Below are 27,771 nucleotides of genomic sequence, written 5' to 3'. Positions count from 1 at the left end.
GCAGGTTAGGGTTCCTGCCCCTCCCCACCTCCTCCCTGTCCCCACTGAACCAGCACTCCAGCAGGTTAGGGTTCCTGCCCCTCCCCACCTCCTCCCTGTTCCCACTGTCCAGCACTCCAGCAGGTTAGGGTTCCTGCCCCTCCCCACCTCCTCCCTGTCCCCACTGTCCAGCACTCCAGCAGGTTAGGGTTCCTGCCCCTCCCCACCTCCTCCCTGTTCCCACTGTCCAGCACTCCAGCAGGTTAGGGTTCCTGCCCCTCCCCACCTCCTCCCTGTCCCCACTGTCCAGCACTCCAGCAGGTCAGGGTTCCTGCCCCTCCCCACCTCCTCCCTGTTCCCACTGTCCAGCACTCCAGCAGGTTAGGGTTCCTGCCCCTCCCCACCTCCTCCCTGTTCCCACTGTCCAGCACTCCAGCAGGTTAGGGTTCCTGCCCCTCCCCACTTCCTCCCTGTCCCCACTGTCCAGCACTCCAGCAGGTTAGGGTTCCTGCCCCTCCCCACTTCCTCCCTGTCCCCACTGTCCAGCACTCCAGCAGGTTAGGGTTCCTGCCCCTCCCCACCTCCTCCCTGTTCCCACTGTCCAGCACTCCAGCAGGTCAGGGTTCCTGCCCCTCCCCACCTCCTCCCTGTCCCCACTGTCCAGCACTCCAGCAGGTCAGGGTTCCTGCCCCTCCCCACCTCCTCCCTGTTCCCACTGTCCAGCACTCCAGCAGGTCAGGGTTCCTGCCCCTCCCCACCTCCTCCCTGTCCCCACTGTCCAGCACTCCAGCAGGTCAGGGTTCCTGCCCCTCCCCACCTCCTCCCTGTCCCCACTGTCCAGCACTCCAGCAGGTTAGGGTTCCTGCCCCTCCCCACCTCCTCCCTGTCCCCACTGTCCAGCACTCCAGCAGGTTAGGGTTCCTGCCCCTCCCCACCTCCTCCCTGTCCCCACTGTCCAGCACTCCAGCAGGTTAGGGTTCCTGCCCCTCCCCACCTCCTCCCTGTCCCCACCGTCCAGCACTCCAGCAGGTTAGGGTTCCTGCCCCTCCCCACCTCCTCCCTGTTTGAACCTGCATTTCCAAACCCAGCACATGCTTCTCATTACCACTTTCACGGAACATGGTCTTCGTATACTTTTGTCTGTTATAGCCCATAAAACAATTTGAAAAATTATATCTCCTTCACATATATTTACTTTTAATTCTAAGTGCATTTTACATAAAACTTGAGATCACTCTTTCAAATGTATCCAGAGGGATGGAGGTGCCACGGTGATTTGCTACCTCTTGTCATTCCTATAAAAACCTCCTTTTCAATAACTGGAAATTTTACATTATTCCTGTTCCTCCTGCAATCCATGTGCAGAATTTTATTTACTATAACATATATTATTCTTGAAAGCCTTTTATCATTGTACCCGCTTCCCTATACTAGGATGAACAGATATTCCATTAATTTTTGTTCGAATTCTTGTGACCCTAAAACTCTAAATGTTAGAAAAATTCTGGCTTGGTTATCCATTATAATTATTATTAATAATTAATAATCAAACCAACATACACCATTGCAAATTTTGACAAATATCAAACATAAAAGTAAAGTTTTCTTGCAAGTGCATCTCTTAATGAGATAAATGGTAACACCTCGGAACAAAACTGAGGTGGACAGACTCCAACCCAAAGGGGACCCCCTGCAGCGCTCCAGCCCCGCCCGTGCAGACAGCGTGCAGGGGCGCGCAGGGTGCAGGGACGGTAAGTTTACTCAGTGTGCTCCCAGGCTGGGTGACACGCACAGTGTTCGTGACCAACACGGGAGGGCACCAGCCAGTCAGAGCAGAAGCCTGTGGAGAGCGTGGATTCATATCAGTCCCTCAGGCCCTCAGGTGAAAAGTAGGGGTGGACATAACCAGCTCATCCTCACGCCAGTGCAGGGTTCAAGTGATTAGAACTGCAGCCTTGCTTTTTACCAAGAACACGCTTTCTGTCAGTTCTTAACGCTATCGCTAAAACAAAGACATCAAAGGCTCAAAATATCGCCTGTTCATTTTACAAGTCTTCCTGATGGCAACATTTCGCATAATTTTTGAGACCAGTTTCTCAGCTCAGGAGACATTTTCTCACATGCACTGGAGAAATGTGAAACCCTTTGAGAGGAGCTCACGACCAGAGGTCACCCCGCACTGTGGTTTCCACGCGAAGTCCCTCTGACTGGCCAGGAACCAACCCAGGTGAGGAGGATGGAAGGGAGGAGTCTGGATGCCGAAGGCACTGGAGCTGGACACCCTGCGGGACGGCAGCGGCCTGTGTGACTCCACCCGTCTGAGCGGACAGATCCACAGAGTGGTGTCCTGACCGGAGACAGGTTGGCGTGTGCAGCGTCTTTCAGGGAGAGTGAAGGCAGTGCCCAGCGTGGGGCATCTGATCCCGATGGGCTACTGCTCAACAAGATCCATTATCAGCAGAACAAGCAAACAGACCCCACCGGGCCAGCCGACGGGTCACCAGCCCTGCCGCATCTCTGCCCTAGGTCCAGCTCCGACTCCCAGGTCCACCCTGGGGACCAAAACGGGAAAACAGTTGTTCTTGCAAGAGTTTCTCTGGAGTTTCCACACTTGCAGGTTTCGGTTCGAATTTGGCCCCCAGGAGAAGCCCACATTTAGGCTCTCCACAGGGTAATTCAGGCCTGTAGCCAAGGTGACCCAGCTCACGTCGTGATGAGTCTATAAAACCATGTGGAAATACTCTGGAACCCACCTTGCGAAGCTCCACCTGCCAGCTGTCCCGGGCAGAAAGCAGGCGCAGCGCGTGGCAGCCCCCTTTCCCATGCCCTCCGGGACCGCTCTGCCCGAGGGAGCTGTGCCAGCCTCCAAGACGGAGCTGCCGCCGTGCCCAGGGGGGCACTCCTCAAGATCACAGAGGCGAGCGGGTACAGGGGACCAACCGCCTGGAACAACAAAGACTCCGTGGCAGGGACCACTGCTCTGAGCACGTTAATTAGACGTGGAAGGAGTGGACATCTGAAGAGAACTTTTGGTTTCCTATTATTTCTGCTATAAATTCCAATTTTTTTACATCTCAGCTACAAAGTGCTCTTGACAAAGCAAAGCAGGGGGTCCCTCGCTACGGATTCGGTGGTGGCCTTCAGGGGGCTTGGTGGCCTTTCGCGTTCTCAGATCCTTGACCTGATTTTCTTCGGGTCTGATTTAATATTCTCAGCCATACACCGTAAAGGTCTGCAGCTTTAATTACCTGCTTAATTGCCTCTCTAAGAGCTGGGAGAATATCTTTAGTGAGCAGTCATAAAACGTCACGGCGAAGTGGGAGAGACCACCAAGTGACCACGTGGCGGACCCGCACAGAGGCGGCGGCCGGAGTAAGAACTTCCAGCATGATCTCCAAGAGCGAAAGCAATCTCCCAGCGTGAATGGTCTAGTCTAGAGTTCGAAACCTCAAAACTTCTGAAGGAAGAGAAGCAAGCAGGTGTTTCTGAACTAGCAGCGTCGGAACACGGGCGCTCTCTGTAGAAGGAAGAAGAAAAGTGGGGGAAGTCGGTGTGGACGATTTAGCCTGACAAGGAATTACATGCTGAACACCAGAACAGACTCGTCACCATTCATGTTCCTCTATGCAGTAAATTCAGCTTTCCTAGGAAAACGGTTCACAGCTCACAGCCGGCCGGTCCTGTGGCCTCACCTCGCCATGACCAGACAGCAGTGTCACGGGTGGACGCAGAGTTCACGCGATGATTTTGGGAAAACCCAATTTTCCTGCCTCATCCGTGCTTTCTGAAAACGCCTCTGTTTACATCGATCACAGTGGCGGGGACGCAGACAAAGCGCCCCACTGAGCACAGTGACACCCAGAGTGTCCAGAGCTGGGAAGACACGCGCTGTTGAGTCCCTCTCGACAGAAGTCCTGAATGTTGCGTATACATACTATGAGCCTACAAAGAAATGACCTAAAGTTCTCCGTTAATTGAATTCGGCAAGTGGCTGCTGGCTAAGGTTAAGAAATTAGACCCCAGAGCCAAAGGTGAGAATCACCAGGGTTATAGGCCTGGAACGGCCACAGTTAAAACGCTCCTGTGTTTAAGTGTCTGAATACAATATTTAAATTGGAATGTTTAACAAGGGGGCAGGAGGAGGGGTGGTTGGGAGAAATTATTAAAGTTAAGTGTTGTGGAGGAGTTTGTAAGAAATCTGATTAGGCAAATTGCTACCAAATGCTAATTTTTGCCCTTAAATAATCGTCCATAATTGAGAGAAGTAAATGTACTCATGGCTCATTTGCCGGAATCCGAGTGGCCGGTTCCGCCTGGTGAACGCACTTGCACACTCCGCTAGCCCGGGGCAGCCTGCTGGCCGCTCGGAATCTGCCACGAGAGGTCAGCAGTGACATCCGGACCGTGGGAGCAGACCGCACCCTCCGGGATGGCCCAGGTCGCCCTGAGGAGCCTCCTTGGTGTCTGATGCGGCCCTGGTGACGACCGCACCTCCCAGTCATTACAGTGTAGCTGAGCATCACGGTGGTCCGACAGGAGGCACTGACCCCAGCCTCATCTCCACGGCGCCCGCACGCACACCTTGTTCGGGTGAGTGGGCAGGTCTCACAACCCCCCCACCCAGCTGGCAGCAAGAGGGTGCCAGCCTCCAAGCTGCCTTTGCGCACAGAGCGCACTGGCTTTACCCAGACCGAATGTTCATCAGGACTGGTTCTAGTACCAAAACAGCAGCTAGCTGTCCCTGCTTAAAACAGAGCTGAGTTCTGAGGCTGGAGTGTGGGAGAATCTCAGAGAATCTCTAGCCCAAAGGGAGGGCGGACTCAGGGGGTGTACTTCCCCTGAGGTTGGCTTCTCCCTGGGCTCCCCTCACTGGGGCACATGGTAACACCAACAGCATGCCCGGCTTCAGGAGAAACCAGGGGTCTGGGGTCACATCCCCCTCGGCTTGACTCCCCAAGTCCCCGCCTACTATTTCCCTTGATTTCGGTCACAGGTTAACTTCGCACGGCCTCTGCTCGAGCGTCGCGCGGGGGCTGATCGCCGGCTCAAGGGCTATCGTGGAGGAGGAGGCAAAGACACGTGAAGCGCCCGGCCACTCTCCGGGCAGGTCAGTGCCCCGCTTCTCCAGGCCCTCGGAGAGTCACCCAGCAGTCACTGCTCCATAAGTTGTCCTCAGATCTGACACAGCTCAGGACGGTCTTTGCTCCTCCGCTGCCCGGATGGAGTCTGTAAATCTGTGCATCTCCCACAGCTGAAGTGGAAGGCTCAAGTTCTTCCAGCATGGATCTGAAAGACTGCAGACAACATACTTTCTAGGGTATGCTAATGCTTCAAGATTCTAGTACATTTCAACAACATAAAACTACTCAGCAGTCCTTGACGTGTATCCAGAGGAATTTAAGTGTTCGCTACACACCATCACCCTTTAAAAAAGACATGGATGAGTCCGGCCGCTGTGGCTCAGGGGTTGAGCGTGGACCCACGCACCAAGAGGTCGCCGGTTAGATTCCCAGACAGGGCACATGCCCGGGCTGTGGACCGGATCCCCAGTGGGGGCGGGCAGGGGTGGCCGATGTTCTCTCTCATTGATGTTGCTCTCTCTCCCTCTCACTTCCTCTCTCTCTCAAATCAATAAAGTAAATTTTTTTTTAAAAAAGTACATGGATGCGCTCTGATATTTAAGTCAGAAACTTTATTTTCTTCCTGAACTCCTATTTCCATTCAAAGTATTTTACTAATCACCCTATTAGGGCCTCTGGAAAGATACGTTAAAATTTTCCCAGCAACCATATATCCCTCTGGGGTATAAATATTTTTTTCTCTTGGATTGAGTTATGATTACAATTATTATCCACACTCAATAAAAACAAATAAATGTCTAACGCAGTTTGCTATTCCATGTAAAATTGAAAAACCGCCAGAGACGCCCTCTGCACGTGCGGGCTGAGGCTCCTGCAGTTCCGACGCCCGCTTTCTACGTCGCAGATGCAACTGTGAAACTTGTTCCGTGACACAGTAGATGAGCATGCAAGGAATTTTGTTATAGAAAATGCTCTCAACTCTTTAAACTCCGGGGTATAGCAAAGTCACCTAGTGACTTATTAGTTGGAACAGACTATTTGTTCCGACGACAGATGAGCCGGTCTTGGTGCTCGGCGCAGAGGTTCACCTCCTGCTCACAGGAAGGCACTGCCGGCTGCTCTGGCCTGGGCGAGTTCCAAGCCCTGGCCGTCTCCCTCTGGGGCTCCACCATCCCCCGTGCAGCCTGGCCACAGTCGGTCCCCACGGGGAAGGGAGAGCACGAGGTGACAGGCTGGCTCGCAGACACCTGGCCAGGCAGTGATGGATTCCATTCCACGCACGTTTCATCGATGCGAGTCAGTCACTTGACCCTGGACGCCAAGGGGCTGGAGTGTCTTCCTGCTCTCAGAGCATCATCCAATGTCGTTTGTAAGAAACTGTTGACTGACGCGGCGTTCGGGCCGGGCTGCTTTGCAGACTGTGAGGACTGGAAACAGCTGACTGATAAACAACTTCATTCCCCGTCATTGGAGTGCGTCACGCTCTCACCGGCATTCAGGATCATCCCTGTGTCCAGCACCTGGATGCCTGCACCCTCAGCTACTGTCTGTAGTAACAACTCAGGTGAGTGGGACAGGGTCCCGGGGGAAGGGGCAATGGAGAAGAGCCCCTGAAACGCGGGCACCCTCTGCAGATGTGATTTTAGCAAGAGCACAGGCAAGTGCCTGAGAGAGGTTTCCCGAGACCCACCTGCGCCGGCTCCGCCCTAGGCAACCTGGGTGCTCTGGGAGGCTCGGCCCCATCTGAAGATGGCTGCTTCGGGAGGTTGGGGAGGTCGGGCTTTCCCGATCTTGTTCCGAGGTTGAGGGCACATCACAGTCAGGGTTTGACCCGATTCCCTGAGGTTTGCCGAGGGTGCGACTCGGAGGAACAAGTCACAGGGGACGAGGAAGCGTGGGAGGAGGAAAGAGGAGCGCAGTGTTGAGGACACGAGCAGGCAAGCAGGCCACAGAAGCAGCCCGGCCCGTCTTGTGAGTGGGGAGCCACGCCCCTTCTCTGTGACTGCCTCGGGCTTTCTGTCACTGAAGCCTGCGGAGTGCCCAGCCTCACTCACCGTCCATGCTGCCTGCTCAGGAGCAAAGGCTGGGAGGGCGCTCAGCGCTCGGAGCCGAGACGCGGGGAGGGAGCCGGCGGCACTGCTCCAGGCGGGCGGGTCTCTGGGGGACAGCCGTGCCCACGCCTGTGCGGACGGTCCTGTGGGGCTCCAGCTCTCACTCTCAGTACGTCTGTGCGCTCCCAGGCCTGGCCTCGGGCCGTGTACTTGGATCCATGCGGTACCTGTGTGTTTAGCTCTGACTACGCGAACCCCACAGGGCAGACGGCGGCATGAAGCCGCAGACCGTGCTGCTCAGAAGGCCCGCGCAGGTGCCGGCCAAATGACGGCGGCCTCTGTCGTCAGACCCCTCAGCATCAGCCACGTGACCAGGACAACTCTGCGAACGGTGCTGTAAGGATTCGCCCAAACCAAACATTATTAGGAGGACCAAGTGAAATATGGATGTCCATTCACAAAGTGCACATTGTGCGGCGACATGCGAATAAACAGTCTCGGTTAGCGAGAGACAGAGAGTCTGCTGATTTCAGCCTCATCTTCTGCGTGACAGCCATGTGCTTCCAATTCGCATGTCACTCAGTGCACGTGGGCCAGGGCTGAGCGCGCAGGGCGTGCTGACCGATGCGGCCGCAGCCTAGGCCCAGCTCTGTCCGTAACCGTCCCGGAGGCCAGGGCCAGGCACCTCGAGCTTCTTCGCCCGCCCTGCCCAGCAGCTCGGGCATCGGCGTGTAGAGCTCACTGCCCGAGGGGAGAGCACCTTCGGTGACGTCTCTGACAGCCCTGGGTCCGGTCCCACCCGGCCTAGGCAGCCACGGCTGGATTCTGAGCTGGTCATCTGGATAGGGGTGCTGTCTCCAGACTGTCTCAGTGGTATTGCAAACTGTCCCGAGTGCTTGGGGACTCCAGCCCGAGCCGGAGCAGCTGGGGGGCTGATGCCTGACCCCATCCCCTGAATGTTCAAGGCACACAGAAAATAAGCTGGCGCTGAACCCAGGTGCACAGTCATGTTACAGGGTCCCCTCAGATGGCTGTTCCCAGACATTCCCAGGAATCCGCTTTCAAGTGAGGAACACACATTCCACGGAACACACACGAGGTCTGCAGTCCAATTAGCGTCACCGAGGACACAGAATGTTAAGTGGTCTTCAGAATTAAAAGCAAGGGGTTGTCAGCCTGGAGGAGGATTGGTTGGGATGATAGCTTATCTGTGAGTGGCGTCTGAAGAGACATTAAACGAAAGGTGAGAATAGCAGGCAGGAGGGAGGCAGCCACCTTCTCCAACCTCAGCGTCTTCCCTAGGAGGCTCAGCGCACTGGACACCTGGATATCAGGTCAGCACGGACGAGCCTCAGGGTGTGAGCAGCGGCACCCAGACAGTAACTGACGAACCGCTGCACAGACCCTCCTCAGCCCCAACTCTCCCCTCTCCCCTTTGTGAAGAGGAGACTCATTCGCACATGAATTCATTTTGGAAGAGCTGATCCACAGTTAACTCACTGTAAAATCTTCAAAGCGAAAACCGACAACAGGTTGGCAGTTTATGAAGCATGCCTGGGTCTGACCTCAGAATGGAAATGTCCGCTCTCAGCCGAGTCTGGCCCATTTTTCTTTTCCTGGTGTGCCTCTGAGCTGCAGGAACCAGCCATGAAAAATTCATGCCAGAGGCTCCAACCGTCCCTCCTATGTCCTTAACATCTGCTGGCTTCCCGTCACAGGGAGACTTCAAAGCGGATCCACCCCTGGTGGTGGCACGCTTTCCCCGGGAGTGGAGAGGGGCGCATGCAGCGGTGCCCTGCTTCCCGACGGGCACGGTGGTGCAGACCACACTGTTATTTATCTTACCCGCGGGAGGGGAGAGAGGTCCAGGGACAGTCACGCCGTCTGTGGAACACGGGCAAAGCAGCCGGCGGTCCTGTGACAGGACAGCGTCGCACTCCGACTGCCGTGTGTTTAAAGCATTCCTCTATGTTGATCTAAACCCTCTTCATCTCTTGCTTCCCAGCAGCTTCGAGTGTAGCCAAAATATTTAGCGAATGAAAGGTGGTAAGGTTCTGAACTCTCAAGTACACAGCTGTTTGGAAAAGATACGTGGCTTCCTCTTGCTGGCTGGGGGAGAGCTCATCACTCACTCAGATGTTCTGAGACAAGGCAGAGTCTTGGGAGCTACCCAACTTCTGTGCAAGGCCATCCCTGTGGGGGGCGGTGCATCACAGCAACAGAAAACTGAAGTGGGGTGCACGGCACTCCAATGTTAAATTAATTATAGTGCAATCCACCAGGAATCTAATTTCCAGTACCTCACAATCCTGGCCGTACTCACTACGTGAAGGTTCCCTACTTTAATCTCCTGATGCTGAGGACAAATTTATCTTTGTTAAATGCTAATTGGCTGTAATATCTTTTGATTCTTCAGAAATGCTGGCTGGCAAGTTTTTAAAAACATTCATCAATCTTGTTTGGTGTTTTTTTTTAATCGCCTACATCAGAAAAAAAGATGTCTAAGTCTGCAGAACACACTGTACCCTACGACTAGCGTGAGCAGACCTGGAGAAGACCTCACCTATGGTAAACCTGGGGGCGGGGCCCCGCCGTCCTGTCTCAGGCTCCCACGCCCCTGGCGGCCAGGGCCTGGCCTGCAGATATGCTGGCAGAGCCCTCTGGGAAGTCCGGGAAGGAGCAAGACCGCACATACAATTCTGGGATTTTCTGCAGATTTATCAAGACTTCTGATCTTCACAAGTTTTCAAAATAGAACTTTTAGTGAGAAATGCATAATTGGGTGCCATGTGTCTTTTAGCTAAATCCAATATGTCAACAGGAAGTTCTCCTAAGAATTAAAATAAGGCTGTTTCCTCAACTCTTTCTCACATATTCACCCGTCCCGATACAAAGCAACGAATATACAAGGGAATAAAACGCAGTTTTCTTCTAAGATGTGAAACAAGTTTGTCCACACCATCAACCTCCATATCTCTCTCTTTCTACACATTTTACCGGGTGCCAAGAAAAGGGAAACATATACAAGGGAATAAAAGGAAAGGACTTAATTGGAATATTTATGAGCCGCTGCCAACATACTTCTTGACTGGAGGAGATCATTGAGAAGAGTTGCATACCCCAGTCCCCCACCGCCATGGGACTGCACCGCCATGGTGGCTGCCCAGCCGCCTGAGTCTCCCCACGGCCTCGATGGAGTGGGCGCCCAGGACGCGCCTGGACACAGGCTGCTTCACAACTGCATGATCTCCGCATCCTGTTGACCAGAACCTTCCTGCATCCTAACAGACGGAGGCCAATTTCCTTGTTTCTGACTCACAATTCCACCAATCTGACCTATAATCACCCTGGTATGTATATTACAATTTAGTGCTGAATCAGATCTGCTGGGCAGATAAATGGCTCTAGTTGTAAAACTTCAAAATCATTAAAGTAATCCCGATCTATTTGATAATACAATGTCCATCCTTTATCGTCAATGTTGAACAAGTCTCGATAAATCACATCCATTTCCCTTACGGGTCTGGGTTCAGAGGGTCCTTCTAACAGCAGTACATCCTGCCCTGCCTGGCTCCTGTGAGCCCGCTCCTGATCCAGGGCAGACTCCACAGCACTGACAAGGCCTGCTGCCGGCCCACTCCGCACTCAGCCTACAGTCTGGCCAGGACTCGGTCCTTCCAAGGAATCAAGCAGCTGATGGCAGGATGGTGGCCGCGTAGGAGCCTCACCAGGAACGTGGGGCCTGTAATTCCCAGTCTCCTGCCCCCGGGGCTTGCTACAAACAAACGTTCACGCAGAAAATGCTACTAGAAGCCACTGTGACCCTCCAGGACCACAGCAGCACCCACCATGAGCCTGGCCTGTGTGCGGAACAGAACTTCTCAAGCTGCCTGGAGGGGAGAGCCATCCCTTCAAGGTGTTTTTGAAATAGATGAAATCTATTAGCATACAGACAAACCCATTTAACTCACTCTTGTGATCACAATATTTTGAAATTTATCACAGGGCCTCTTCCCGGTTGCATTTTCTCAACGGCATTATCGCTGCGTTTCAACCGTGAAGCTTCACGCCGCCGCAAGCGCCAAGCGCGGCGGCCACCCTCTGATCTGCGTGCTTTCATCTCCTCGGTTCCAGTGCCCGCTGTGGGTCACGCCCCCTTCTAGCAATGAACCCTGGCAGTAGGACGCCGGCGCCTTCTCTCAAAGGCCAGGCATTTGCACTAAGCTTCCTCAAACTAAAACGTCCTTAAATAAACTGAACACGTAACTGCAATTTGTGTGTATTCTCTGCTTGATGCAGTTAAATCAGGCAGAAAAGAAACGGTCAGCTGATTATACTTAAGAAATACTAATTTGAACACAATATTAGTATAAATATTAATCAGTATAAATATTTTTGCAAGGACATTATTAAATTAAAAGAATGTAACCTGTGCCTAATCTCATCTCAAATAAGATTCACAGATACAATTCCTATACGTCAAAAGAGGTGTTTTTTTTGTTGATAGAAACAGTCTACATTAATAGTATACAAAACCAAAAAATGTTAACTCCCCCAAACAAATTTTGAAGACCTTGCATCAGAATTGTGAGTCATATTCACATTTTCTGCCCATCACGTCCGGGAAAGCAACCCCTGACAGCGGAAGGACAGACCACAGCCACAGCACGGGGAGAAGGCCGACTGCAGAACGCCCCGAGCCGGTGGCTATTCACTGACCCCGCCCCCGCCGCTCTCGGCATGACAGTTAGGTTTCGGACTCACTGGCTACGCTCAGGTGAATGGGCGGGCTGGTCTTGTTCTCTCCGTTCCGCTCGTTGACAGCCTGCACGTAGTAGGCCCCGGCATCACCTGCTGTCACCGCCAGGATCACCAGCTGATGCTCCAGCGTGATGGCTCTGTGTCAGAGAAGGGACAATGTCAGGGCTGCTCTGAGGAACCTCTTATTTGTAAGAGACATCAACTTATTAGGCCAACTGTAAAGGAATGTCCCGAGGTTTTCCAAGGTTGGAAAGGACCTGGAAGGGCAGAACCCCCGCCTGACTCGGACCCAGGGCGGAGGCAGGGCCTCTGGCGTCCAGCGGACCGCTCCTGCCAGTCTGAGGCTGCAGGTGCTCCACGTCTGCCGGCCCTCGGCTGGGAGGAAGGTGAGGAGCAGGTATATCAGAGCTTCTTCTGAAGTCTGTAACAGAACAAGCTAGAAGTCCAGAAAAGCTGGCCTTTCTCCCTCAGGCAGACCTGCCTGATCAGGCCCTTCAGGTGGAGGGCTGGACCACCAGGACCTGGACCGGGGACTGAGGAGCCTGTGTGTCTATTTCTAGACTGATGAGTACAGTGGGCACAGTTCTCCCAGAGCCACCAACTCGAGGACCCATGCTCTTCACATGTACCCCCCCACACACATCCTAGAAGGGCATGCAATCTGCTAATCATCACCGAATCCTTCTACTGGGAAAAGGGATCTCTGAGACACAGGTGACCCACCCACCTTCTCTTTAGAGATGAGGAAAGGGAGGACCAGACAGGTTAGGTTGTTGGTCCGAGGTAACACAGCAAGGTAACGATACAGGAGGGAGGACTAGGCCCTCGCACATGTACCCTGGTGCTGCCAACCCAACCACACACTCTCACAGGTCGCTTATTGAAAAGAAGAAAAGCAGTGAAGGCACAGCTCCCATAAGCCCAAGCAGCTTCGCATCAGAACAGGTGTCCTGGCACTGGTCATGCTGAGAGTCTGCATTCCTTGTACTTGTTTAGGGGGTGGGGAAAGGAACATTTATTAAAACAAAAGTACAAAGGTGGGTGAACTTCTCCTTGGCTGGTGGATGGGGCTTTGAGAGGAAGACACTCTGAGCACCAACATGTCCCTCAGTCTGGGCTCTTATTTCCTGAACCCTGGAAACGGCCGGCACCCTGGGGGACGGGGTGCCTCTCATAACACTGCTCCTCCAAGACAAGAGCTGTGTTTGTTTCAGCCCTTGGCGGCCAGAGCCCTCCAGCGTCAGATAAACTGAGATCTCTGTTCCAGTAATGTAAAAACACAAGACCCTCTCCGGAGGAATTTCAGTATGACAATCTTTCTTTCTGCGACCTTTTGGAAAACTTTTCCAAAAATTCTTGATTTTTGTACGTAATATAAAATTATCTTAAGAAGTTACTGCTCATTCAGGGTTTCTATAGGATATGTTACAATTTGAGGACTCTATGACTAACTTACCTCATTTCTTATTTAAGAAAATTTCTCTATTAGGAAGTTTTCAAGTTTTAATCCCATAAAAATATTTTTTAAAGTTTTATATTTTTGACTCCTTTATAGATTCTTTTAGAGAACCATAAAAATTATTCCATTTTACTTTAGTATGTTACACTAGCACCTAAAATTAAATATTAATATTTATTACACACGGAGTTAACACTTAATAGTATAATTAAAAAAAATAACTTTTTGCTTTAACATCTGATTTTTGTCATAATGATTTCAAATATGCCTATCATTTCTCAGAATTATTCTCCAAAAATGTCCATTAATTCTCTATATTATATGGCATTGTTTCAAGGGTACTGAAAAATAAAAAATGCACATAATAAAAATATTAAATTTTACATTTATTATAATTTATATCTTTAAGCGCATTTTTTTCTTTTAGTTTCTAATTTCTGTATCAGTTTAAGTCAAAACTCACGAAGAAAACTTATCTATTGTCAAAAACACACCACAAAAATGCCCAAACCCTTAGATTAGTAAGGGTCAATTCTCCAGAAAACGTATTTGTTTCCCTATCCAACTTTTTTTGAACACAGTGTTTCTATTAAACACACACACACACACACACACACACACACACACACACACACAAACTCTGAGTTTTAGATGAAAATTAAAATATCTAACAAACTTGATTTCAAATTTGGATAATCGTTGTAATGCTTAAGAAGGGAACCATTTTTAATTTTTTTTTCCTTTATTAATTTTAGAGAGAGAGGACAGGAGATGGAGAGAGAGAGAAACACTGATGAGAGAGCACATCAACTGGCCGCCTCCTGCGCGCCCCCACTGGGGGTCTGGCCACGACCTGGGCCTGTGCCCTGACCGGGAATCAGACCGGTGACCTCTTGGTGCAGGGTCGACGCTCAACCAGAGCCACACGGGCCGGACAAGGGGACCGTTTCAAAGGCAGCACAGTGGTGCCAAGCACCCTTCTGAGTCTTCTTCCCTCCCAGACCCTGCCTCTGCTGTGGGCCGCGCCTCCCCAGGCAGCACAGATGGGAGGAAGTCAGCCCCATTCCCCGCGTCAGGTTTGGACCTAGAACCCTAGAGGACAGCAAAGGTGCCCCAGCCCTGTTTAAGACACCGAGGCATCAGCATGGGACCAAGTTGGCCCAACAGACCCAAGGGAAGGACCAGGCTTGGGGGCCGACCGGCTCACCTCCAGGAGACATGCATGCCGGGCGCCGAGAGGCAGCCTCCCGTGGGAGCCCAGGGAAGGCGCTGTGTGCACAGAGGCAGGAGGAAGGACAGATGTCGAGGTCAGACCAAATGAAGACAGAGCCGAGAGCAACGAGGAGAGAGTGAGCTAGTGATCCTTTCACACAAACCTTCTGTGTGTTCACAAAATACTCAGTGAGAACCTCAGATTACTGAGGTTGGCGTTGACTTCCAACATCTTTTTTTTTTTAATCCTCACCCGAAGACATTTTTCGATATTTTGTTCAGATAGAGTGGGAGGGAGGGAGAGGAAGAGAGAGAGAGAGAAACATCGATGTGAAAGGGACACATCGAGTGGTCGCCACCCACACAACCCAACCACGGCCGGGGACAAACTGCAACCGAGGTACGTGCCCTTAGCGGGAATGGAACCCGGGTCTCTCCAGACCGCAGGCCAACGCTCTAACCACTGAGCAAAACCAGCCAGGGCGACTTCCAACATCTTGTCCGAATCTCCACCATTTTAAAGTAGCAATGTGGTTGACAGAGGCAGGCTTGGGTCCGCCTGCCGGCCTGTGGTGAGTCCTTGTGACTCTCTTGTTCTGGGGGCCACACCGAAGTCATCTCATCAGAGCAAAGGCAGGACCCCCGCTCTACGACTGGCATGGGGCTTTTCTCCCTCCTCAGGACACGAACAAGAAAGCATGGTGTCCCGATGCTCACAGTGGCAATTTTATGGCCATGAGGGGGAATGACCTTGGCACAGAGCTGATAACGCCAGTGGCACAGACACAATGCAATGTGCCCGAGTCCTTGACCTTGACAACCTGATGGAGCCAAGGGGCTACCCTGCACCCCTTCCTATCCCTGGACTTCCTGTTTCAAGAGCTCAGTGCTCTTCATTCAGGGTCAGACTTGCTCAGATTAGGGTGTCTGTCCCTGGAAGTGAAGACACACCAAGCAGCATATGCACTACCACCCATTTGGGGCAAAAATGATAAAAAAGTATGTGTCCTCTGTGCAGAGGACAGTGACATTACGCACGTGCTTCAATATGCATGTGTAGACATAGAATGCTAACAGCAGTTAGCTCTGAGTGCAACGATCATAGTTTTGGCTTTTGTTTTCTGTATTGTAAAATATTTTCCATGATAAATAAGTATCACTTTTGTTATCGGAACAACGATTCTCAAAATGAACGCAAGGGCCATGCTAAGTAATTACGGTAGCCAAGTTTAATACTTTGCCCGTAATATGAACTCTGTGGCTTTATTACAACATAATTCCAAAGTACTAATTTAAAACTTCCATTGACTTTACAGAAAAATTATAACATTAAAGCCAGAGAGATTTCCTGTTATTTTAACTTTATTCATGTATGGTCTCCTGTAAAATTATTTCCTTAGTCTTCCCCATCTCAATTCTGATTTTCAAAATGGAATCTCACAATCCTCACTCCCCACCCCACGGGATGACGATGAAGACGGCAGGAAAACAGCAGACACGGGACCTCGAGCAGTGTGGGCGGATGTCTGACCGCTCAGGGAAGCAGAGGCTGGGCCGTCAGGAGCAGTCACAGGGACGCGCTGCAGCTGTAAGCCTGGGGAGGGCCCCACAAGGGGACAGCTGTCAGCTGTCTGTCCAACCAGGGGCCTCGACCCTCAGTGAGAGGACTTGTTCGAAAGGGCCCTTTCTAGGCGCTTTTGGTTTTTCACCCGATTCTACCACTGCTTTCTGGAAGCAATGAACAAAATACTAATTCTCTGTTTCAGAAGAGATGGGAGCTCAGAGCGGCCGCCTGGGGTCTTTGACCGCCAACACCAAAGAAGACACCCCTGGACGGCGGTTTATGCCTGTGGCTTAGGGGCTGGGGTGGGGTTGGGGGGCGCCCAGCTGGGTGAATGGGGCTGCAACTCAGCACACTGTCCGAGGAGACAGGCAGCAGCCAGGCTGAGAGCAGGCTGTCCATCTGTGGCAGGAGGAAGACCAAAGGTGACCAGAGAGGGAGGACAGCGGAGACCGGTGGGGGCCGCTCAAGGTCCGGAGCTCCAGGCCCCAGTCCATGCAGAGACATTTCCTATAGCGTGTGTGGTTAATTCCATTACGGCAGGTACATGGAAAAAAGAGAATTAAATTTATATAAATTCTCCTTCAATCTAATTCTTCTATTTCAACTTAACTGTCAACTCTTAATGACAGACAAAATGGGGGTAAATTTATAGCGTGGGATTTTTAAATGGTAACTCGCTTGTAACCATTTGGGTGGGTAAGATATTCAGATACACACACGTCTGCCTCACATGCAACTGTGCCCAGGATTTAAGCACGGAGGCACGTGGTCGATAAACACGCATTGGATGAATGAACGAAGAGAAAGTCCGGGTGTTCACGCCCACAGATTTGCTCTGACTGTCCCTTCCGGGCTTGCAGCTACATTTTGGAACCAGAACCCGGGCCAGAGGAGTCACTTACCACCCAGCCAGCCCATGGGGAGCACCTACTGGGAGTGTAGCCCTGTCCGGAATGGGGACTGGGAGACATGGGCACCAAACCCAAGGAGCTAGCTCCCTGGGAAGAAGATATTCAAAAGACGCAAGGAGAAAAATGACATCCGTGTTAAGTCCCACAGGTGTGAAGCTAGTCTATGTATTTTTTTCCTTTTTTAAAAAAATGTATCTTTATTGTTGAAAGTATTATAGACGTTCCTCCTTTTGTCCATTGACACCGCCCCCCCCCCCCACAGCACTGTAGTTTGTGTCCATTGGTGGTGCTTATATGCACACAAGTCCTTTGGTTTGTCAGTTCCCACTCCCCACCCCCTTTCTCTGAGGTCGGTCAGTCTGCTACCTGCTTCCTCTTCATTTGATAGGGTGTTAGAGGGAGAGGAAATACCAGAGGCAGCTGCCTGTCACCACACACGCAGGTCTGCCCCCGGTACCTTCCCAGTGACAGCTTCAAAACTAGAATACGGATGTCAGATTAGAAAGGCAGAGCTAGTTCTCCAACCCAGAACATCTGTGACAGTTCCGGAGGGGACGGGCTGCTTCTGGAAGTGACCCAGAGGAAATCCCACCCACCCACAGCTCTGGGCACCCGCCCATCCCCCGCAGTGAGGCTTTGCCTCTGGCCCCCACACCGCCCTCTGCGGGCGTGGGTGCTGGCTGTGTGTCCTGTCTGCAGGCTGGCGGGGCAGAGGGGAGGCTGCAGTGGACCCTGAGAAACCCGGAGGACTGCCCCTCCCAGTGCCCCTGTCCATGTCTGCATCACAGCAGAAGGGGGCGGGGCCCAGAGTAGTTCACCTGGTCCAGCCCGCTCCCGGCCTGAGGCTGTACGTGCGCCCTCCAGAGGAGCCCTCCTCTGGGCCGGGGATGAGCCCAGGCAGTGGGAAGTGGCCGCCCAGATGACCTGGACGAGGGCCTCACAGGGTCTGCTCCTGCAGACAGGGGCGAGCTGGGGGAGCCAGGGCGGAGCAAGAGCAGGCCCCTCCGTTCCCTCAGGCTCACTTTTTGGAAGTGACAGGGCTGCCGGCACTTCCACCCAAAGCACATTTATAGGGTGCAAACCAGGTCAGGACGTGAGGGAGGCTGACGCCCCGGTGTTCACTCGGGGTCTGCTAACCCTCGAGCTAGCTCCCCACTTGGGGTAAATGGTATCAACTGTCCTCCTTTGGGGGCTAAATATCAAACACTTTCTAGAGTTTTAGTCCAGAGATTTCCACACAGACCGACGCTGCCAGGTCACTGACCTGTCAGATGACAGTCATAAATGAAATCTGCTGGGGCTACTGCCCAAAACAGTCACCCGCTCAGAAGCCAGACTGTTTTTTTTTTTTGTTTTTGTTTTTTTTATCCTCACCCGAGGACATTTTTCGATATTTTGTTCAGATAGAGGGAGAGGGAGAGAGAGAGAGAGAAACATTGACGTGAAAGGGACACATCGAGTGGTTGCCACCCACATGACCCAACCAGGGCGGGGGACAAACTGCAACCGAGGTACATGCCCTTAGTGGGAACCGAACCCGGGTCTCTCCGGACCGCAGGCGGACGCTCTAACCGCTGAGCCAAACCGGCCAGGGCTCAGAAGCCAGACTGTGATGACTCAGCGAAGAGGCTGGGAACAGCGGCCACCCTCACACACTAGGGCAAACCCACTTCACGAGACCCCACGCTGGACAACTCTGCCTCGCTCAGCACGGCCGGCGTGTCCACGTGGACTCAGCCCTCCTCCAGGAAGGGCTCCTGACCGGAGGAAAACTGATGAACGATGGACGGCTGCAGGTGACCTGCTGCAACTCGGAAAGGATCGTGCTCAGAAAACTATATTTACTCATAGTGGTGCTGCTTACATTTGCCAGCTAGTTTTAAAAAGCGTTTTAGCCCATTTGCGTGTACCCAGGGGCTGTTTGCTGTGATGCGGGGCTGCCCCAGAGCCCCAGGCCAGCGGCCACACCCCTTCTACGAGGCCGGACCCGGGCTCCAGTCTGGGCACACAAAGGGCAAGCCAAGCTTTGTTCCTGCTGAAACAGTTCTTTTTTAAATAAAAGAAAACAAGACTTTAAAAAATGTATTGAATACGTGTGTTTCGTTAGGTCTTTCTGTCCTGACATAGTGGAACGTACAGAGTGTAAATTCCACTCCAACTAGAAACCATTAAAAAAAAATGACTGAACGGCGACCACAGAACAGACGGGCATGTGGAAGCCGCTCCAGGGGCGGGCGGCGCAGGCTCCTTCTATCCCGAGGTCCTCTGAGAGCAGTGGATGGGTCTGAAATGAGTTCCTTCGTACGTAAGGCACACAATACATAATTCAGCCAAAAACTGAGTGTGGCCATGGCCAAGTACCAGAGTGTCCCCCGACTGCAAGAGAAGCCAGACGGGGCTGCTGCAAGTTGCCGGATACAAGCACGGGTGAGGGGCCTCGGGGACTTCAGTCATTCCCCAGGCAGGGGCACCTGGGGCCCGGACGCGGCCACTCCCGCCCTGTGGGTCCAGTCAGGAAGCCTCAGGCCGCCCAGTCTGCGCCTCCCGTGTCTTACTCTCCCCCTTCCACAGAGCTCGGGCACTGGGCAGGGCCCCTGCCTGCTCCCCGTGTGCCATCTGCAGGGATCAGGTCCTCCCACAGGACCCAGCGCAGGAGGAGCTGCAGGGAGAGAGCTGCTCTCAGAACGCCTTCCCTCCCAAGGCCGTCACAGGTTAGTTCCTCTTCACGGAACGCAGCGTTCCAAGGGTCCTCCCTGCTCCGTGTTCTGATCACAGAGGGCGAGGCTGTGCCTGCCAGGCTGTGCCGGCCTGGCCTCGGGTATCACAGCTGGTCTCCATTTGGGTCTAGACACACATGCTCCCCAAACTGCAGAAGTGTGCTCCCTGCTCGAGGACAAACTCAACGATGAGGATGACAATAAATCGAGATGAAAACCCGACTTTCTCTGAACTACTCTTCCTTCTGGAAACGAAGACAGCAGGCGAGGGGCCACATGTGCACGGACCGGCGCTGGCTCTGCTTGACCAGCCGCCACAAGCCGGCCGTGCTCCTGCACAGCTCTGCAAAGAAAGGTCAGCAAAGGGGGGAACACAGGACAGAGAACCTGATTTATAAACAGGCTGGGAGTCATTTACAATCCTGGTGCAGGAAGGGTCAGCACACTCCTTGTTAACTGTGAAATGCAGGTGTGTTCCAGGAAGGGTGCCTCTCCCAGCTGGGCTGGGGTCCAGGAGGCCGGCACCACCGCCCCCTGCTTCAGAGTCACCCCAAAGGTGCGTCCAGCGCGTCCAGCAGAACCGGTAGCCTCGGCCGGGAAACCGCCCCTGGTGTGATTCTGAGTCCTGACCGGTTTCTCTGGCTCCACCTCAGCAGCAGCAAGAGGGTGCGCTCTGGCCCTTAGCCACGCCCCACAAAGCAGGGCCCCCTGTCCGCTCTCTTCCTCTGCGAGGCGGCTGCTCTGCCTTCGCAGTAATGGCAGAACTTACGTGGGGGCCTGGCACAGGGCGGAATGCTCCGCACGCATGGCCGCCGTGGGTCCTCGTGACGCACTGGGTTAGGGCCCAGGACAGCTCGAAGACACCTGTGTGGGGGTCCCCGCTGCTCCCTGCTGTGTGCCCTGAGCCAGCCGCTCGGCCCTGGTCTGTGGATGGGGCCCTGTGTCAGGGCTGGTAGGAGAAACCAGGGAACCACGTGCAGAACCTGGGCAGCACGACCAGCAGGATGAGCAGTTACCGTTATCATGCCTATTCAGATAGGAACTGAGGCTGTCAGAGGCGAAGTAAGTTTTCCAAAGGACGTGGGAGGACCAAGAACCTAATGGGGCCCTTCCATCCCATCCACCCTAAAGGCAGTAGTGTCCCCTCAAGGGCCCTCACTCTCACTAGGCCCCCCTCCCTCTGCCCAGACCCCGGGAGGACAGATGCCAGAACACTCGAGGCACAGCTGGGTCATGGCGGCCAATGGTAGGGTGTCTGGGCCTCTGCCCTGTCTCTGTCTGGCGTCTGTCTGCCTGTTTGTCTCTGTCTCTTTTTCTGTCTCTCTCTGGATCCATGTTTCTCTCTTTCCCTCTCTCCCCGACCCTCTCTCCAGTTTTTCTGGGACCCCCGTCTGGTTCCTTAGAGGCTCAGACAGTGCCTGGTTTGCAGCCATGGTGGGGAAACTGGCGCCGCGGAGGGGCCGGTGCTCTGGCCTTGTGGGGCTGAGGAGCCCCACCTGTGACGTCAGCAGGAGGACCCTGCCCCACAACGTGCCGGATCCCGGGTGGGGCCCCTGTGCCTCCAAGGCTCACATGCTGGAGGTCAGGGCTTCCCTCCCCTCTCCCAGCAGGTCCCCGAGAGCGGCCTCCTCGGCTGTGTTGAAGAAGTCACCTTCCCATGGGTCAGGACCACTGCTCCTGCTCACCGGACGCACAAACAGGAGCTGGGCCTGGCCGTGAAGACGACCAAGACCGGATCCCCCTCGGTAGGTCAGAAAGGTGGTCTTTCCTCGGGAACTATGAACTCTGGGCTTCCCGGGAAGGGTCCTTCTAACCCCTTTGTTTGGAACATGAGGATGTGTCCAGAATGAGAACATACACAGGCTGCTTTGGATTCGCCTGGGTGCGGTGACCTGCCCCAAACGCGGCCATAAATAACTGAGAGGCCCGTTTGGGGAAAGTGCGAGTATATTGGAAACATTATTAACCCTGACATGAGGCCTGTGGGACCCAGGCTCTGTGCGTGTTCAGGAACCATCGCTCACGGTGCCCACACGCCCCTCCTGGAAGTAAACGGAGAAAAATACATACAAATAGAAAAAAGGGTAACGGCCACTTTTCTCCACGGCTCCCTGCCTACCACTGCCAGTGGCCTGCGTCCACGTCCACGACCGCTCATTGGTCCCTCGGAGAGCGTGGGCTCCTTGGACAGCTGTGTGCTTGCCCTCCGCCATGTGGCAGAGACTCTGCAGACGTGCCTGAGCTAAGCATCTTGAGATGGGGAGATGATCTCAGGTTTCTGGGTGGGTCCCAGTGATCCCAGGTTCTTTAAGCAAACGGAGTCAAGAGGGCCAGAGCCAGAGAGAGATTTAAGGAGGCCCCACTGCTGGCTTGGAAGGTGAGGAAGGGGCTACGAGCCAAGGAAAGCAGGCGCCCCCAGGGCTGGAAAGGCCAGAACAGATGCTCCCCGGGCCCTCGAAGGAACATCGCCCTCTGACACCTCTCCTCTGGCCCAGTGAGGCCCACCTCAGACGTCTGACCCCCAGGACTGGAAGATGATGAACCTGTGTGGTCGGAAGTAACTGTGTCTGTTTCCACAGCTACAGAAAACTCCTCAAAAATGTGAGTTCTCCGGGCTCTCGTGTCTTCGCCTCTGAAACGAGACAGTCCTGTCTAGCCGCAGAGCCGTGTGTGAGAACCACATTTTAGCAGGCCATATGCCGCGCACAGGGCCTGGCACTGGAGATGCCCATCAGTGCACCCCATTGTGACCCCACAAACTCAAGTTCATGAGGGGTTCAGAGCTCCCTCTGCGGAATGCTGGCACTCACCCATCTGTGAGGAGAACAGGAGAGAGGGTCGATACTCTCTCTTGCTTTTCTTTGGGACCTTGTCCAGCAGGCTGGGTATCAGCAGAGACCCAGGGAAGGTGGAGGGCCTCGGGGGTTCACACTGAGTCCAGAAACAAAGCCTTGAAAGCAAGGGAGGAGCCCTGGTCGGTTTGGCTCAGCGGTTAGAGCATCAGCCTGCGGTCCAGAGAGACCCGGGTTCGGTTCCCGCTAAGGGCATGTACCTCAGTTGCAGTTTGTCCCCGGCCCTGGTTGGGTCGTACAGGTGGCAGCCACTCGATGTGTCCCTTTCATGTCGATGTTTCTCTCTCTCTCTCTTCCTCTCTCTCCCTCCTGCTCTGTCTGAATAAAAGAAAAAATGTCCTTAGGTGAGGATCAAGAAAAAGAGAGGGGAGGAAGAGAGAGGCCAGGCTGGCTGCGCGGAGTTGCGGGGAGGGAGGAGCCAGGCGCACCTGCACCTGAGAGCCTGGTGGTGGTGTGGGCGCTCTGACCACACTCTGGGGAGGCCGGGTTCTATGTTTGGCACCAGACGTTTCATTCGTCCATTTGCACCTGACAAATAGACAATACGAACCCTTCTTGGGAGGTTGCTGACAGATGAGAGAGAATCAGTGGGTTTACTGGTCTCCCGATCTGGGGCGTGAGCTCAGCGGTCCACGGCCAAGGCTGAACTGGCTGGCTCCCATCCCTATGCCTGGCTGTGCTCTCTAAACCAACTCTGCAAAAGTTACCAGTGCCTGGGGAGAAATGGGTGACGGTGGGTCTGTGGCACGAAATGTACAAACGGGCAGCGAGCAGGGAACATCTCGCCTCTCTGGGAAGGAACGAAGCGAGGACGAGGGCCTACGAGGGCGCGGAAGGGACAGGCACCCACGTGGAGAAGCTCCCACTGTCCTTCCCAGGTGAGGAGTTAGACAGGCTCTGCTCCGCCACCCTGTGGAACACCACGTAAGCCATGAAAGGAGCCACCAACTGGTACAGGCGACTTGGATGCATCTCTGGGCATTCGGCTGAGTCAAGAAGGCCAAGGTCAAAGGTCACCACTCTGATCCTACTTGCATCACACTGTGGAAATGGCCAAATTACAGAGAGGGAGACAGGCTCCTGGCTGCAGGCAGGGATGCTGTGGGGAGGAAGGTGGGTGTGAGTATAGAGGGGCAGGAGGGAGGCTTCTGAGGGGGCGCATGGATCCACACCGCTGACGAGACAGAACCACACACCGTGCCATGCCCATCTCCTGGGGTTGATGGTGCACTGGAGTCGTGTACAATATAACCAGTGGGTGAACGGTACACGGGCCACTCTGAAAGATTTTTGCAGATTTCTTTGAATGTATAATTATTTCAAAATAGAAAATTTTAGAAAAACAGGGAGTGGGGTGGAGAGACTCAGGATAGAAAAAAGAAAGAGAAGCACCTCCTAACTCATCATTCTCTGGGGACTAGAGCCAACGGCTGTTCTCTCCTCCTGGGACACAGCAGCGGGCCATGGGGCGCTGGCCGGGGTTTCTCGGAGAGAAATGGTGCTGAGCACTGAGCGACAGCAGGGCGCGCAGCTGGCACAGGGCCAGAGGATCCGGTGGGGCGCTGAGGGTGGAGGCCCTGGGGCAGGACTGGCGGGGCGCCACAGCATGTCAAAGGAAGCCCAGGAGGCGAGAGCGGGCCCAGCCAGGAGACGGACAGAGACGAGCTGGGAGCAGCCTCGTCACTGGAACCTTCCAGACCCTGCTCAGGAGACCTTATCATGGAAGCCCTGCAGGGATTGCTCCCGCCCCTGCTGTGGTCCGGCCAGGTGATCCGACCCTTGGGGCGGAGGAGGGCGATAAAAGAGACAGGAAGAGACAGGGGTATTGACAGAACACTGACAATCTACAGTGGAAATAAATAAATGATGGGAATGCAGCTATTAGAACTCAAAAGGCACAGCTGAGGTCAGTTAGTGCATTTAAAATAAAAAAGGATTAAACAATTCAGTAGACTCTACGGGTCATGGAATAGGAATTCATGCTTTTAATTATAACCTTGAAGTGATATTGAAAAGAGAATAAATTATATGCACTGTGCTCCAAAGAAAAGTAGAGACATATTAGAAAAGTTTTCATTAAAGCCACCACAAAGGGAAAAAAGGTTATGGTGATGAAAGATTACTTTCGGCTATTAAAAAAAGCTGTGTAATATGAAGTAGCTAATTATACAATAAGGCCTCATAACTGAAATACAATGTGTCTTATTTTATCATCCACGTGTGTGTCTCCCTCGGCCATGGCTGGTTTAACAGTGCTCAGGTGTCTCGCGATGCTCCTCAGCTTACAGTGGGGTTACGTCCCAACGAACCCAACGTGAGGTCCAAATGCTCTAAGTCGAAAATGCCTTTAACACTACCTTGTAACCCTGGCCAGTGGTTACAGCGTCAGGCCTGCACACCCAAGGGTCGTGGGTTCAATTTCTGGTTGAGGGCACATATCTGGGTTGCAGGTTTGATCTCCCTGCCCTGGTTGGGGTCATGTGGGAGGCAAGCAATCAATGTGTTTCTGTCACATCGATGTTCCTTTTTTCCCCCTTCCTCCCTCCCTTCCACTCTCTCTAAAAATCAATGGAAAAAATATCCTTGGGTGAGGATTAACAACAACTAAACAAAACCCACAAAAAACAAAACACAAAACACTACGGTGTAGAACGCTACAGAGTGTGGGTGGCTGACCCTCACGGTCTGGGGGTTGCCTGGGGGCTATGGGTCTCTGACACTGTCCAGCATCACCTATCAACAAACCAGAACAAGATCAAAATTCAAAATTCGAGTTTGGATTCTACTGAATGTGAATAACTTTCACACCATCATAAAGAAAAAAAAAAAAAAATCACAGGTAAAACCATCATTAAGTCAGTAAAATAAAGGAATTTGCTAAAAACGACATTTCATTGTGCAAATATTTGAGTTAGGAACATTTCACATAGGGTAGAGCAAGACAGGTTGGTAAGGAAAGAAAGTTACAGGGAGCGAGCTCGGCCGAGCTGAGCACCGTGGCAGGCCAGTCTCTGCAGCAAGAACAAACCACGCTGGCCTGCTGGTGCACCTGGGCTTCTAACAGGCCCCTGCAGGTCGAGACGATATCGCGAAGGGTACAAAGGGCTTTTCCCTTTTGATGTGGGGATGAAGCGCCTGTGCGTAGGAGTGGTTCCGATGAAAAACTCTGCGCACTGCTGCGCTTTAGGAACTGTTTGGTGTGTGATCTCAGAGTCAACAGCGCTTTGCTTTCAAGAAAGAACAGATAACAACTTGTACAGTGGAGAGCACATCAATCCAGCTAAAATTTTCATCCCTGAACAACACGAATCAAGATGCAGGTATGTCATTATTCAGACACCGAGTTGGCTAAGAGTTAACAGAAGGAGAGATTTTTAAAACATAAGAAAACAGAATTGCTACCTTCCCCTGTAAGAGTAGACACACAGGCGGGGAGCTTTCTAACACAGTTCACCAGAATATAAAGTAGGACGCTGGCCACACGGAAGCCTGCTCAACGAAAAGGCTGGGGACTGGGTGCTGGGGCCGTACCACCCTGTAATCTAACTGAGAAAAACGTCTGGATTTGCTGCAGACACTGGAAGGAACCTACATAGTTCAACAGTCGTGGGAAAGATATTTGGTTCCATCTCATAGAGACAAGAAGCCAAACTTCACCTGGAAGAGAGAGAAGTGCAGAATGAGCCAGAAGAAAACCGGAGTCAAGCGCCCACGGACAGTACCTCGGCCAACCTCGAAGGAGGCGCCAACAGCAGACAGTTCCAGCGCTGCCCTCTGGCAGCAGGCTCCCGGGCAAGGGCAGCCAGGCTGAGGGCCCACACTGTCCGCGCTGGAGCAGACGGGTCTCACGTGCTCGGGGCCGCCCGCCGGGGGCAGGGAAGGCCCAGGAAGGACGAGGAGGACGGGGGGCCCGCTGCACTGCCACGTTCGAGAAACTGGGTCAGAAAGGCTGAGCGTCTCCGGCGAGATTTAGTTGCACATTTTAACAAGATTCTAAAGAACATTCCAATTAAACTTTCTGAAAATGGAAAAGAAATATTTTTCAAGTTTTTAAGAATAAAAAAGTAATTTAAAAAAACCCCAAAATTGTTTTAAAAAGGAGAATAAAAATGAGGGACTTACCCTAGTAGTGATCAAGTGACATTAAATCCATACTAGTATAAATAATTACTGAATAATAGATAACTGAGGGAGAAAGATTAATTTCCTCACAGGAGAATTCAAATTAACAAACGTAGAGGTAATGAGGAAAATAGCCACAGAAATCGTTGCCGACAAGACCCACTGGTGAATGCTAAAATTAGTGAGCAAAACCTTAGGGAGAAACAGGATGTTAGTATAACCTGAAGTATCTAATCAAAACATTTACTAGTTGTTTGTGGGTTTTTTTGTTTTACTTAATCCTCACACGAGGGTTGTTTTCCATTGATTCTTAGATAGAGTGGAGGGAGGGAAGAAGGGAGAGAGAGAGAGAGAAAAACATCAATATGAGAGACACATAGATTCTAACCAGGGCCGGGGATTGAACCTGCAACCCAGGTACGTGCCCTTGACTAGCAATCGAATCCAAGACCCTTGGGGTCTGAGGGCTGAGGCTCTAACCGCTGAGCCACACCAGCCAGGGCATGTTTGTGGGGTTTTAACTCATGACCACTAATTCTGTGATTCTCTCTCCAGCAGGTGGAGTTTACCCTTCCCTTGCCTGTGGGCTGGACTAAGAGACTGGCTTCTAAGAACAGACCAGGAAGAGGAAAGACAGTAGCTTTGCAGTGACCACCCTGGCCGACACCACGCCGACCAAGCGAGCAAGGCTGATGTCACCAGGAACCAGTGACGTGCACACCGCAGGCCCATTATGAGATGAGAAGTTCACCTCTCGGGGATGCTTCCCCCGAATCTACGTCAGCCAAATCGTGAGAAAACCGTAGACAAGGCAAACGTGGGACGCTGGACAAGACAACTGGCCAGTGCTCTTTAAGAGTGTGAGGTCACGAGAGACCAGGGGAGACGGAGACTCTGCCTCTGGCTGGAGGAGACAGGAGACACAGTAATGTCGGGTCTTGGATCTTGGACTAGATCCTGGGACAGAGAAAAGGCATTAGGACCAAAAAAATGAGAAAAACTAAAGTCTCCCGTTCAGTTAATAGCCCGTAGCAATGCTAATTTCTCAGTTTTGACGGATGT

At 52.7% G+C, this 27,771-nt stretch overlaps 1 protein-coding gene across 1 annotated transcript in view; it reads right to left on the bottom strand.

Annotated features, from left to right (window-relative positions):
* SDK1 (sidekick cell adhesion molecule 1) overlaps positions 1–27,771 on the bottom strand; it is a 370,727-nt gene that overhangs the window by 222,654 nt on the left and 120,302 nt on the right. The window contains exon 5 of the mRNA XM_036242102.1: positions 11,876–12,009. Within this exon, the coding sequence (XP_036097995.1) occupies positions 11,876–12,009 (134 nt within the window). The remainder of the gene's footprint in view (positions 1–11,875; positions 12,010–27,771) is intronic.

The sequence above is a fragment of the Molossus molossus genome, unplaced genomic scaffold, assembly GCF_014108415.1.
Source record: "Molossus molossus isolate mMolMol1 unplaced genomic scaffold, mMolMol1.p scaffold_m16_p_4, whole genome shotgun sequence".
Classification (NCBI taxonomy): domain Eukaryota; kingdom Metazoa; phylum Chordata; class Mammalia; order Chiroptera; family Molossidae; genus Molossus; species Molossus molossus.
The sequence above is the reverse complement of the archived record's forward strand: the minus strand, read 5'-3'. Positions and strand labels throughout refer to the sequence as shown.